Source organism: Dipodomys ordii, unplaced genomic scaffold, assembly GCF_000151885.1.
Source record: "Dipodomys ordii isolate 6190 unplaced genomic scaffold, Dord_2.0 Scaffold92, whole genome shotgun sequence".
Taxonomy (NCBI): Eukaryota; Metazoa; Chordata; class Mammalia; order Rodentia; family Heteromyidae; genus Dipodomys; species Dipodomys ordii.
Genome location: NW_012267308.1, coordinates 4,612,350 through 4,623,816, shown reverse-complemented (window position 1 = coordinate 4,623,816; position 11,467 = coordinate 4,612,350). Strand labels below are relative to the sequence as shown.

The 11,467-nt window shown below is 42.8% G+C and overlaps 2 protein-coding genes and 1 long non-coding RNA gene across 7 annotated transcripts in view; 2 read left to right on the top strand and 1 right to left on the bottom strand.

Annotated features, from left to right (window-relative positions):
• LOC105993078 (zinc finger protein 790-like) overlaps positions 1-6,475 on the top strand; it is a 12,851-nt gene extending 6,376 nt beyond the window's left edge. For 4 of the 5 annotated variants that reach the window (XM_013026220.1, XM_013026217.1, XM_013026219.1 and 1 more), the window contains exons 3-5: positions 1,245-1,368; positions 1,490-1,585; positions 3,893-6,465. In XM_013026220.1, the coding sequence (XP_012881674.1) occupies positions 1,245-1,368; positions 1,490-1,585; positions 3,893-5,919 (2,247 nt within the window). In that variant the 3' untranslated portion in view covers positions 5,920-6,465. Of the gene's footprint in view, positions 1-1,244; positions 1,369-1,489; positions 1,586-3,892 lie in introns of all 5 variants that reach the window. The other variant, XM_013026222.1, reaches the window with a different exon arrangement.
• Positions 1-11,467, bottom strand: part of LOC105993128 (zinc finger protein 208-like) — an 81,049-nt gene that overhangs the window by 21,264 nt on the left and 48,318 nt on the right. The gene's annotated exons all lie outside the window — the stretch shown is intronic.
• Positions 7,526-11,467, top strand: part of LOC105993133 — a 4,979-nt gene continuing 1,037 nt past the window's right edge. The window contains exons 1-2 of the long non-coding RNA XR_001175436.1: positions 7,526-7,891; positions 9,773-9,840. This is a non-coding gene — a long non-coding RNA (uncharacterized LOC105993133). The remainder of the gene's footprint in view (positions 7,892-9,772; positions 9,841-11,467) is intronic.

Genomic DNA, 11,467 nt, shown 5'->3' with positions numbered 1-11,467 from the left:
GCCCAGGCCCAGAGTTCAGGCCCCACAACAGGCCCCCCCCCAAAAAAAAGAATACATTTCTTTTTGGATAATATCACCTCTTCCCTTGCTCTCTCCATTTTTTCCCCTCCCATCCCTACCCACAAGTTGTATGATCCACATAGTGTCTAGTGAGTACCACTGCTGCATTTGTTTAACCTTTGTCCCTCCATTTCTGTGCCCCTCTTAGTGTCTCGAAGACAAATAAATGAACAAACAAGACAAAAAGAAAATAAAACCAAAATAGCAACAAAGCAAAAAAAATCTCTGGTTTCCATCTCCTGGAGTTTATTTCAATAAATATTATTATTGTTATTATTATTATTTTTTTGGCCAGTCCTGGGGCTTGAACTCAGGCCTGGGCATTGTCCCTGAACTTTTGCTCAAAGCTAGCACTTTAGCATTTGAGCCACAGTGCCACTTCCAGCTTTTTCTGTTTATGTGGTCCTGAGGAGTCGAACCCAGGACTTCATGCATGCTAGGCAAGCACTCTACCACTAAGCCACATTCTCAGCCCAATAAATATTATTTTATATGGTCAGATGCACATATGCATTGCACGTTTATGTTCCTTTCCTAAGAGTATCTTCCTTTGGTCTCACTGTGTGTGAAGGCCTAGAGTCCTGTATAATTTATCATGTATTTAGCACTATGGCTCCAGTGTCTTGGGCTCAATTTCTTGCAAACCTATGGACTTGAGGAACACCCTGGGATTTATTGCGTGCCCCCCTCTCTCTCTTTCTCTCTCTCTCTCTCAGTGTCTCTTGCTGTATGTCTCTCTCTGTCTGTCTCTCTGTCTCTGTTGCCCATCCTGGGGCTTAAACTCTGGGCCTGGACACTGAGATCCTTTTGCTCAAAGCTAGCACTTTACCACTTGAGCCACAGTGCCACTTCCATCTTTTTTTGAGTAGTTTACTGGACCTAAGAGTCTTCCAGACTTTCCTTCTGAGGCTGGTTTTGAACTGTGAACCTCAGATCTCAGCCTTCTGAGTAACTAGGAATACAGGCATGAGCCACCAGCACCCAGCTGAGCCATAGTTTTTAAGAGCTTATAGGTACTCAGCTTTAGTCATACATATTTCCATGTTGTTTCTCCCATACCCTAAAATTCCAACTCTAGTTTTTGTTCATTTCATGTCTCATTCCCTGCTGTGTCCTTTTCTGTCTTTTCCATCTAAAAAGTTTGTTGGAATTTATCCATTCATATTTGTTTTTCCTTCCACCAGTTGATGACCTTCAGAGATGTGGCCATACAGTTCTCCCAGGAGGAATGGGAGTACCTGAACCCAGAGCAGAGAAACTTGTACACAGATGTGATGTCTGAGAACTATAGCAACTTTGTCTCAGTGGGTAAGAACAGAATCTGATGCTAGAAACTTCTGCATTCTGTATTACTGATGATTGCATGTTTTTCAGATGTCTAGGAGATTTGGCATGTATTTCCAGGAAAATGACATGTATTTTTATTTAGGACTTAGCATTTACCAGCCACATGTGATCTCCTTGTTGGAAAAAGAACAAGAGGCTTGGATAGAACTGGATGAGGAGAGAAGAGGATTTTGCCCAGGTGAGTAAGGACTGAGAGACAGGAGGCCCTGATTATAGAAGAGATCCTAGTTACCTAGTGAGGAAGCAGTACCTCTGAAAGGTCAGTCTGGAGTATCCTTTCACTGGCCAGAGGACTTAGATAAAAGCCAGAGATAAAGCTACAAAGCATTTCTGAAAGAAATCTCTTTTACATACACTATTACATTTCTGTGTTTGTTCCTCATGTTACAAAGTGCTAAGCTGCTATTCTTTTTCCCCAGGGGCCATTATTTTGTGGATGGTTTAGATTGGGTGCCTTCCATTTGTTGGGTTAATTTCATGGAGAAATACTCCAAACTGGAAGGGGCCAACAGTCCAGAAAATGATTCATACAAACCATTTGTATGAGTTAAAAAATGAGTTTTTAGCCAGGCATCGGTGGGTCATGTCTGTAATCCTAGCTATTCAAGAGATCTTAGGATTGCTGTTTGAATCTAGCCTGGGCAGGAAAGTCCAGGAGATTCATATCTCCAATAAACTACTTAGAAAAAGCCAGAAGTTGCACTGTGGCTCCAGTGGTAGAAAGTCATCCTTGTGCACAAAGTAGCTTAGGGACAGTGCTGAGGCTCTGAGTTCAAGCCCCAGGACACCAGGGGGGAAAAAAAAGCATGCTGGTGTCTTGTGCCTTTAATCCTAGCTGCTCAGGAGACTGAGATCTGAGAATCATGGTTCAAAGCCAACCTGGGCAAGAAAGTCCAATTAACCGCCAGAAAACCAGAAGTGGAGTTATGGCTCAAAGTGGTGGAGCACTAGCCTTGAGAAAAAGAGATCAGGGACAGCGCCCAAGCCCTGAGTTCAAGCCCCAAGACCAACAAAAAAAAAGTTTTAAGGGCTGGGAAGGTGGCTCAGTGGTAGAGCGCTTGCCTTGCATGCCTGAGACCCTGGGTTCGATTCCTCAGCACCACATAAGCAAAAAGATAAAAGCCGGAAGTGGCTATCACTGATGGGAAAATTTCTTTTTTTTTGGTCCGGTCGTGGGGCCTGAACTCTGGGCCTGGGCACTGTCCCTCAGCTCTTCAGCTCACGGCTAGCGCTCTACTACATGAGCCACAGCGCCACTTCCGGCTTTTTTTTTCTTTTTGCTTATGTGGTGCTGAGAAATCGAACACAGGGCCTCAGGCATGCAAGGCAAGCGCTCTACCACTGAGCCACCTTCCCAGTACCTTATTTTTTATTTTCGTTAGTCATAGGGCTTGAACTCAGGGCCTGGGCGCTGTCCCTGAGCTGTTTGGTTTAAGGCTCATGCTCTGCCACTTTGAGCCACAGCTCCACTTCTAGTTTTCTGGTGGTTAATTGGCAATAAGAGTCTCACAGAACTTGGTGCCAGTGGCTCATGCCTGTAATCCTAGCTACTCAGGAGGCTGAGATCTGAGTATTGCACTTCAAAGCCAGCTGGGTCAGGAAAGTCCGTGAGACTCTTATCTCCCATGAACCACCAGAAAACTGGAAGTGGCACTGTGGCTCAAGTGGTAGAGAGATTGCCTTGAACTGAATAGCTGAGGGACAGAGTCCAGGCCCAGAGTTCAAGCCCCATGACTGACAAAAACAAAAACAAAAATCTAGCATGTGCTGAGATGAGTGTACCACATGGTGTGAAACAATTCAAAGTCTTTAACTTGGACAGTCCTTTTTTTTTTTTGGTGTTGGTACTCAGGCTTGAACTCAGGGCCTAGGTGCTGTCCCTTTGCTTTTGTGTTCAAGGCTGGCACTCTATCACTTGAGCCACAGCTCCAGTTTAGGCTTTTTTGTTTGTCAATTCAAGTGAAGAGCCTCATGGACTTTCCTGCGCATGTTGGCTTTGAGTGAAAAAGCTCAGGAACAGCACCCTGGCCCCTGAGTTTAGGCCCACGACCAACACAAAATAAATAAATAAAAATTCTGTTTATTTACTGCCATTTCTTTCATGCTATCCAGAATTTCAGATTTTATTTATTTATTTATTTTTGTTGGTCATGGGGCTTGAACTCTGGGCCTGAGTGCTGTCTCTGAGCTCTTCAGCTCAAGGTGAGTGCTCTACCGACTTGAGACACAGTGCCACTTCTGGTTTTTTGATGATTAATTGGAGATAAGAGTCTCAGGGACGTTCCTGCCCAGGCTGGCTTTGAGCCACATTCCTCAAATCTCAGCCTCCTGAGTAGCTAGGATTACAAGTGTGAGCCACTGGCGTCCAGATTTTTAAGCTATTCTTTCATAGGTGCTTTATATTATGATTTTCTTTCTATCACTACACTGGAATTGTTTGTTTTTGGACAGTAAAACAGTATGTGTTTACCTTTTTCTCTTTCAGATCTACAATCCACGTGGCAGGCCAGGAAGATATTATCAAAAAATAGGTCACTTGAAAGTGTATTATCCCCATGGGAAATCCTGGAAGTCTGTACAGATGACAGCCTTGAAGGTTTCTGCTTTTCCGGTGATTGTGAAAGTAAAAGTCCATCAGAAACACAGTATGAAAATGATTCACATTGCCAGCAAGTCACAGCCACCTATGAAAAAACACCTACTTCCAACCAGCTCTCAACTTTTACTCAACATGGTGGACTCAGTACAGGAGACACACAGTATGCACATAAATGTGAAGAAGACTTTAGTTTTGGCTCAGATGATACTCAAAATCAGTTAATTCATATGGGTGAGAAATTATGGGACGATCAGGAGCATGGGAAAACTTTTATTCTTGATTTAGAACTTACTCAATATCAGTCAGTTCACCCTGGTAAGAAAACATTTGAATGTAAAGAATGTGGCAAGGCTTTTAGTTTCCGGTCAAGTCTTACTGGTCATATGCGAATTCATACAGGGGAGAAACCTTATAAATGTAAGGAATGTGGGAAGGCCTTTCGATTTCACTCACTACTTAGTGTCCATAAACGAATTCATACTGGGGAGAAATTTTATGAATGTAAGGAATGTGGGAAGTCCTTTAATTATAGCTCAGACCTAACTCGACATCACAGAATTCATACTGGTGAGAAGCCCTATGAATGTCAGGAGTGTGGGAAAGCCTTCAGCTGTGGCTCAGACCTTACTCGACACCAGAGAATTCATACTGGTGAAAAGCCCTATGAATGTAATGAATGTGGGAAGGCCTTTAGTCAGCAATCCCATCTTATTAAACATTACAGAATCCACACTGGTGAAAAGCCCTATGTCTGTAAGGAGTGCGGGAAAGCTTTTACTTGTGGGTCACAACTCACTCAACATCAGAAAATCCATACTGGGGAGAGACTACATAAATGTAAGGACTGTGAGAAAGCCTTTAGCTCTGGCTCCAACCATCCTCAACATCAGTTTCTGTATACTGGTGAGAAATTCTTTGAAGATAAGGAAAACGGGAAGACCTTTTTGCCTGACTCCGAATTCAGTGAGTATCCCTCCATCCATACTGGTAAGAAAACATATAAGTGTAAAGAATGTGGCAAAGCCTTTAGTTTGCGCTCAAGTGTTAATCGTCTAAAGAGACTTCCTCCTGGGGAGAAACCCTTTAAATGTAAAGTATGTGGAAAGGCTTTCAGTTGTGGATCAGACCTTACTCGCCATCACAGGAGTCATACTGGTGAGAGGCCCTATGTGTGTAAGGAATGTGGGAAGGCCTTTAGTTGTAGATCAGACCTGAGTCGGCATCAAAGAATTCATACTGGTATAAAACCTTATCAGTGTAAAGAATGTGGGAAAGCTTTTACTCGTGGCTCCAACCTAACTCAGCATCAGAAAATTCATGCCAGTGAGAAAACTCATAAATGTACAGAATGTGGGCAAGCCTTTCGTTCTGACTTAGACTTTACCCAGCATCAATTAATTCACAGTGCTGAAAAGATGTGTGAAGATAAGGGATGTGGAGAATCCTTCCAACTTGATTCAGAACATACTCCATGTCAGTCAGTTCATGGTAGTAAGAAAAAAGGTGAATATAAAGACTGTGGCAAGGATTTTAGCTGTGGTGCAGGTGAGACTGATCTAAAAGGAATTCATACCAGGAAGAAACCTTTCAAATGTAAGGAATGTGGGAAGGCATTTAGTTATAGCTCAGATCTCACTCGACATCAGAGATTTCATACTGGTGAAAAGCCTTATGAGTGCAAGGAATGTGGGAAGGCCTTTACTTCTGGATCTGATCTTACTCGACACCAGAGAATCCATACTGGTGAGAGGCCCTATGAGTGCAATGAGTGTGGGAAGGCCTTTAGTCAACAGTCCCATCTTATTAAACATCAGAGAGTTCACAGTAGTGCAAAGACAAAGAATGTATTGGTTGTAGAAAACCCGTTAGTCAGTGACCATATCTTATTAAACATAGAGAATTCACCTTGGTGAAAAACCTTATGAATGTAAGAAATAATGGGAAAGCTTGTAGCTCTGGTTCACACCTAGCACAACTTTAGAAAATTCATGCTGTTGAGAAGCAGTTTACCCCAAATCAGAATTTTGATGTTGGTAAGAAATCCTGTGAATGAGAGATGAGTTCAAGTCTCAGTACTAAATGTAGCAAAGTACACCACAAGAAAAAAAAATCCAGAAAACATTTCCTTATGAAGATAGATGAAGAAATACATATATTTGGTGAGTCCAGTATTTATTGATCCATGATCCTAGGTACATAACTTGGGATATATAAACATTTGTAGGAATGGATAAGAATTTTTTACCTTGAAAATATACTTTTAGTTCAGTAATTTCTCATGAATACAATTCCTGGTGTCTTTTAGTATTATACAAATTAAGCAATGTTCTGTATGTGTACACATAGTAATTTATAAATTACTTTTAATTGGCAGTTTATTCTCAAAGTATTGCTATTATGGAATTTCACAAGTTGGGAAGATTTGTTCTGTAACTATTACAATAAACAGGCCATTTTTATTCATGGTGATCAGATTTCTTTCTTTTCTTTTTTTTCTTTTTTCTTTTTTGTCGGTCATGGGGCCTGAACTCTGGGCTTGGGCACTGTTCCTCAGCTCTTCAGCTCAAGGCTAGCACTCTACCACTTGAGCCACAGCACCACTTCTGGCTTTTTCTGCTTGTGTGGTGCTGAGTAATCAGACCCAGGGCTTCATGCATGCAAGGCAAGCACTGTATCAATGAGTCACCTTCCCAGCCCTTCACACTGACTTCTAACATGTTCCCACATCAGTCTCCCTATATGCTCCTCTAGCTCCTAGTAGCCTATGGTTTTATTAACCTTCCTACAACTGTACTTAACCCAGGGACAGCAAGGTGGCTGCAGCCTAAGCAAATCACACCAAACATTCACACTGTTGGGGTGGGGGTGGGGGGGGGCTCTTACACTAGCTCAGCTTGCTTGCTCAGAGCTGGTGTTCTAATCACAAGTCATGCCTCAAGCCTGATTTTTTTTACCTCCCACCCCCCTACGGTCCTGAGGCTTCAACTCAGGAGCCTGGGAGCTACCCCTGAGCAACTTTTGCTCAAGGCTAGCACTAGGTATCACTTGAGCCACAGCACCATTTCCAGCTTTTCCTGTGATTAATTGGAGATAAGCATGTCAAGTACTTTCCTGCCCAGTCTGGCTTTGAACCACGATCCTCAAATCTCAGCCTCCTGAGCCACCAGCACCTGGCTTCAAGCATGATTTTTGTTTACTTGGAGATCGAGTCTTAGACTTTTCTGCCAGGCTGGCTTCGTTGAGCTGCAGTTCTCCGGGTATCAGCCTCCCGAGTAGCATGAGCCACCCAGCAACCTAATATTTTAAATTTTAGTGAAATATGCGTGATTTTTGGTTGGGTGCCGGTAGCTAAATTGACAGCCACATGTTAAGTGTCAGTGCACTGCAAGCACCCGCTGAAAACTGCGCCACCCTCCGGAAACGAGTTTCTACGCCTCCCAGCCTTGGGACTACATATCCCAGAAGCCTTCAGTCCAATACCACTTCCTGCCTATGACCCATTCCGGCCCAAAGACAGAGGTGGCGCGAGACCTGGTTTCCAGGAGGTGCCACCGGTTTGCGGAGAAAAAAGCATGAAGTCCTCAGGTGAAACAATGTAAACAGACGTGGAGAACTTTGAGGCGCTTCTCCACAGGTACGAGAAATACGTTGTTGTTTTCTTTGCCGAGTGAAGGGATGCAGTCTAAAGCCGGGGCCTGCGCTTGAGGCCGTCAGGTTCTAGACTGTTAATGGGTATCTGGGCTCCGGACTACATGTCCCAGAGTGCACCATACCTGAGGCAACTTCCTGCCCTCTGTACGACTTCTTTCCGGACCGTTGAGACATCACTTGAAGTCACTGTGGAGGGTTCGATGGTTTTTAGAGGGATTTCAGGATCGGACAAAGGTGAGTCTGAAGCCGGGAATCTGAAGGACTTGGGGGTAGGAGGAGAGGCGGTGTGGTAGGCGTGCAGGGAAGAGCGAGCCGGTGAGAGAAAAGGAAGTCCAGTTGTGAAACTCATAAAGGGGGCTGCAGGTGATGGTGGCCGGGGCCGTTAGGGTGTGTGAGAGAAATTGTGGCGCTCTTATTACTGTTGTTACTATATGAGTGACTGTTGTGTAAACGTGGTGACAAGCAGCTGTGGGGACCAAAAAGAAAAAATCATTGTGGTGAGTGATGTCAGGGAGTGAGAATGTAGCCTAAGGCGAGTAAATTGTAATATCTGCTTAGTGAAAGCTGCACCTGTGTGTGTGGAGGCGTTTGGAAATGAACTCACACCTTGTGTATGCTAAACAAATGTTTACCACTCAGTTGCACCCCAGCTTAAATGTTGCAGTTTTGCTAGCTGATGTATACATATTCCTACTGCATGTGCTTACTGTGAATTGTAGACTATACTATTCTCTTTATTGAAAATTTTTGTCATATATGTGTGTCTCCACAATTAATTGTGTGTGTGTGTGTGTGTGTGTGTGTGTGGCGCCTTTTTGTTCAAGGCTGATGCTCTACTACTTGAACCATGCTTCCAGCTCCCTGAATCCATATTTGTTGTTGTCATCCTAGAGCAGGACTCAATGTTGGTCAGGACTATTTACTCGGGCTGGGAAGGTGGCTCAGTGGTAGAATGATTGCCTTGCATGCATGAGGCCTGGGTTCGATTCCTCAGCACCACATAAGCAGAAAAAGCCAGAAGTGGCGCTGTGCCTCAAGTGGTAGAGTGCTAGCCTTGAGCTGAAGAGCTGTGGGACAGCACCCAGGCCCAAAGCTCAGGCCCCATGACAGGCAAAACCAAAAAAACAAAAACAAAAAAAAAAACTATTTACTCACTTCTGCAAGTCTTTACATTGATTGAAGAGGCTGCAGTGACAATGTAAGAAAGCAGAGACAAAGAGTGTGGTGGAGCTTGCTATATCTCTTAATTTAAATCTTGTTTTAAAAATGTAGAATGGGGGGCTGGGAAGGTGGCTCAGTGGTAGAGTGCTTGCCTTGCATGCCTGAGGCCCTGGGTTCGATTCCTCAGCACCACATAAGCAAAAAAAAGCCGGAAGTGGCGTTGTGGCTCAAGTGGTAGAGCGCTAGCCTTGAGCTGAAGAGCTGAGGGACAGTGCCCAGACCCAGAGTTCAGGCCCCATGACTGGAAAAAAAAAAATGTAGAATGGTTACTTATTACTTCTGAGATGAAGCTATACCCCAAAGCCTTTTTTTTTTTAGGACTGTTGCCACAACTGGGAGGGAACTGACATTCTACCTGGGCCAAACACTCCATAATTTGTGTCCCAGAAAAGGCTACTTAGTCATCTCACTAAATGTATCTAATCAGGATGATTTGGGCCTCATAATTACCTTTGGTTTTGTGGTATGTTTTCGATGAAAATGAAAATGGCAAGTGTCATAGACCTTGCTGGACATGGAAAAGGTAAAAGGCACTATCTTTAAAGTACTCAGGAGATGATTGGGTAAGCATATTTGGAGAGTTCCATTGTCCTCGAGGTGACCCTGGGGATTTCCAACTGAGGGTCTGTATAGTTGTAGGGGACATTTAGGGCAACCATGGTTTTATATCTTGATTTATATCTTGATCCTTCATGACTTTGGCACAATCCGTTGGGTTGAAATACCATTATGTTTTATACCATTATGTCTCTGGTTTTGGATAGGGCCAGGATTTCCTCAGATTCCCACTGACCTTCTTCCAGCGGAGGAAAAATGATCTTGTCATTTGTCTGTGAAAACTCTAAGGAAAATTTGACCTACTATAATTTTTTCCCTTTTGCTCTGTGTTCTCAGGACTCTGCTTTGCCAAGAAAGAAATCCAGAAGACCTGTTGACTCTTGGGATTTTAAATCATGGCCCATGTGAGTTGGAATCTTCTCCAAAAACACTTATGTATATCATGTGATTTTTTATTTTTATTTTATTTTTTGTCAGTTGTGGGGCTTGAACTCTGGGCTTGGGCTCCATCCTTGCACTCTTCAGCTCAAGGCAAGTGCTCTACCACTTGAGCCACAGCACCACTTCCAATTTTTTAGTGGTTTATTGGAGATAAGAGTCTTTCCTACCCGGGCTGGCTTTGAACCGTGATCCTCAGATCTCAGCCTCCTGAGTAGCTAGGATTACAGGAGTGAGCCACTAGTGCCCAGCTTCATGTGAATATTTTTAATTTAATTTTTGACTTACCATATATTAATATGAGAGTTTTGTTGTGATAATACATACATGCACAGTGTACTTTGAACATAACCCCCTCTAATTACATTCCCATAGTCTCATAGTTCCTTTCCTAATCCCCCACTTTTCAGTGTTTACTGATTTCTGACTTAATATATCACATATATATGTAGTATATATGTATGTGTGTGTATATGTACATATATGTGTTTATGGAGGTGTGTGTGTGTGTGTGTGTGTATATATATATATATATATATATATATGATATGTATCATACCTTGATCCTCTTTACTCCTCAGTATCCTTCTTTCCTTTTCCCCAAGTTCTGTGACTTAGCATGAACAAGTATTTGTTTTTTGAGCTTGGTTTAACGTGATCAATAAGAAAGTCTCCAGTTCTCTTTTCTTGAAAATGACATAACAATTTCACTTTTAGAATGAAACATACTTGGTCACAGTAAATGATCTTTTTCTAAGGTGTTGTGGAATTCACAAGTATTTTTATTAAGAATATATATGTATTTTTATCAAAAAGATTGGCCTGAAATTCACTTTTTTTTTTTTTGGTCAGTTGTGGGGCTTGAACCCTGGGCCTGGGCGCTATCCCTAAGCTCTTCAGCTCAAGTCAAGCGCTCTACCACTTGAGCCACAGTGCCACTTCCAGTTTTCTGAGTGGTTTATTGGAGATAAGAGTACGGAGTTTCTTGCCCAGGCTGGCTTTGAACCACAATCCGCAGATCTCAGCCTCCTGAGTAGCTAGGATTACAGGCATCAGCCACTGGTGCTTGGCTAATTCACTTTTTTGTTGTTGTTGTGTCCTTTTCTGGTTTTGGAAATGAATATTAAACTGGCTTCAGTTATTTGGAATTATTTTTTCCCTTTCCATTTCATAGAAAATTTTGAAATGTATTGATGTAAATTCTTTTTATTTATTTTTTTTGCCAGTCATGGGCTTGAACCTCAGGGCCTGATCAGTATCCCTGAGCTTCTTTTTTTGTTCAAGGCTACCACTCTACTACTTGAGCCACAGTGCTACTTTTGGCTTTTTTCTGGTACTAGGGAATCAAATTCAGGGCTTCATGCATGCAAGGCAAGCACTCTATCACCAAGCACATTCCCAGCCCTCTAGTCACACGTATTTCTCTTTTTTTAAAAAATAATTTTTTAAGCTGGGCGTCAGTGTCTCACGCCTATAATCCTAGCTACTCAGGAGGCTGAAATCTGAGGATCATGGTTCAAAGCCAGCCCTGGTAAGAAAGTCCGTGAAGCTCTTATCTTCAATAAACCACCAGAAAACCGGAAGTGGCGCTGT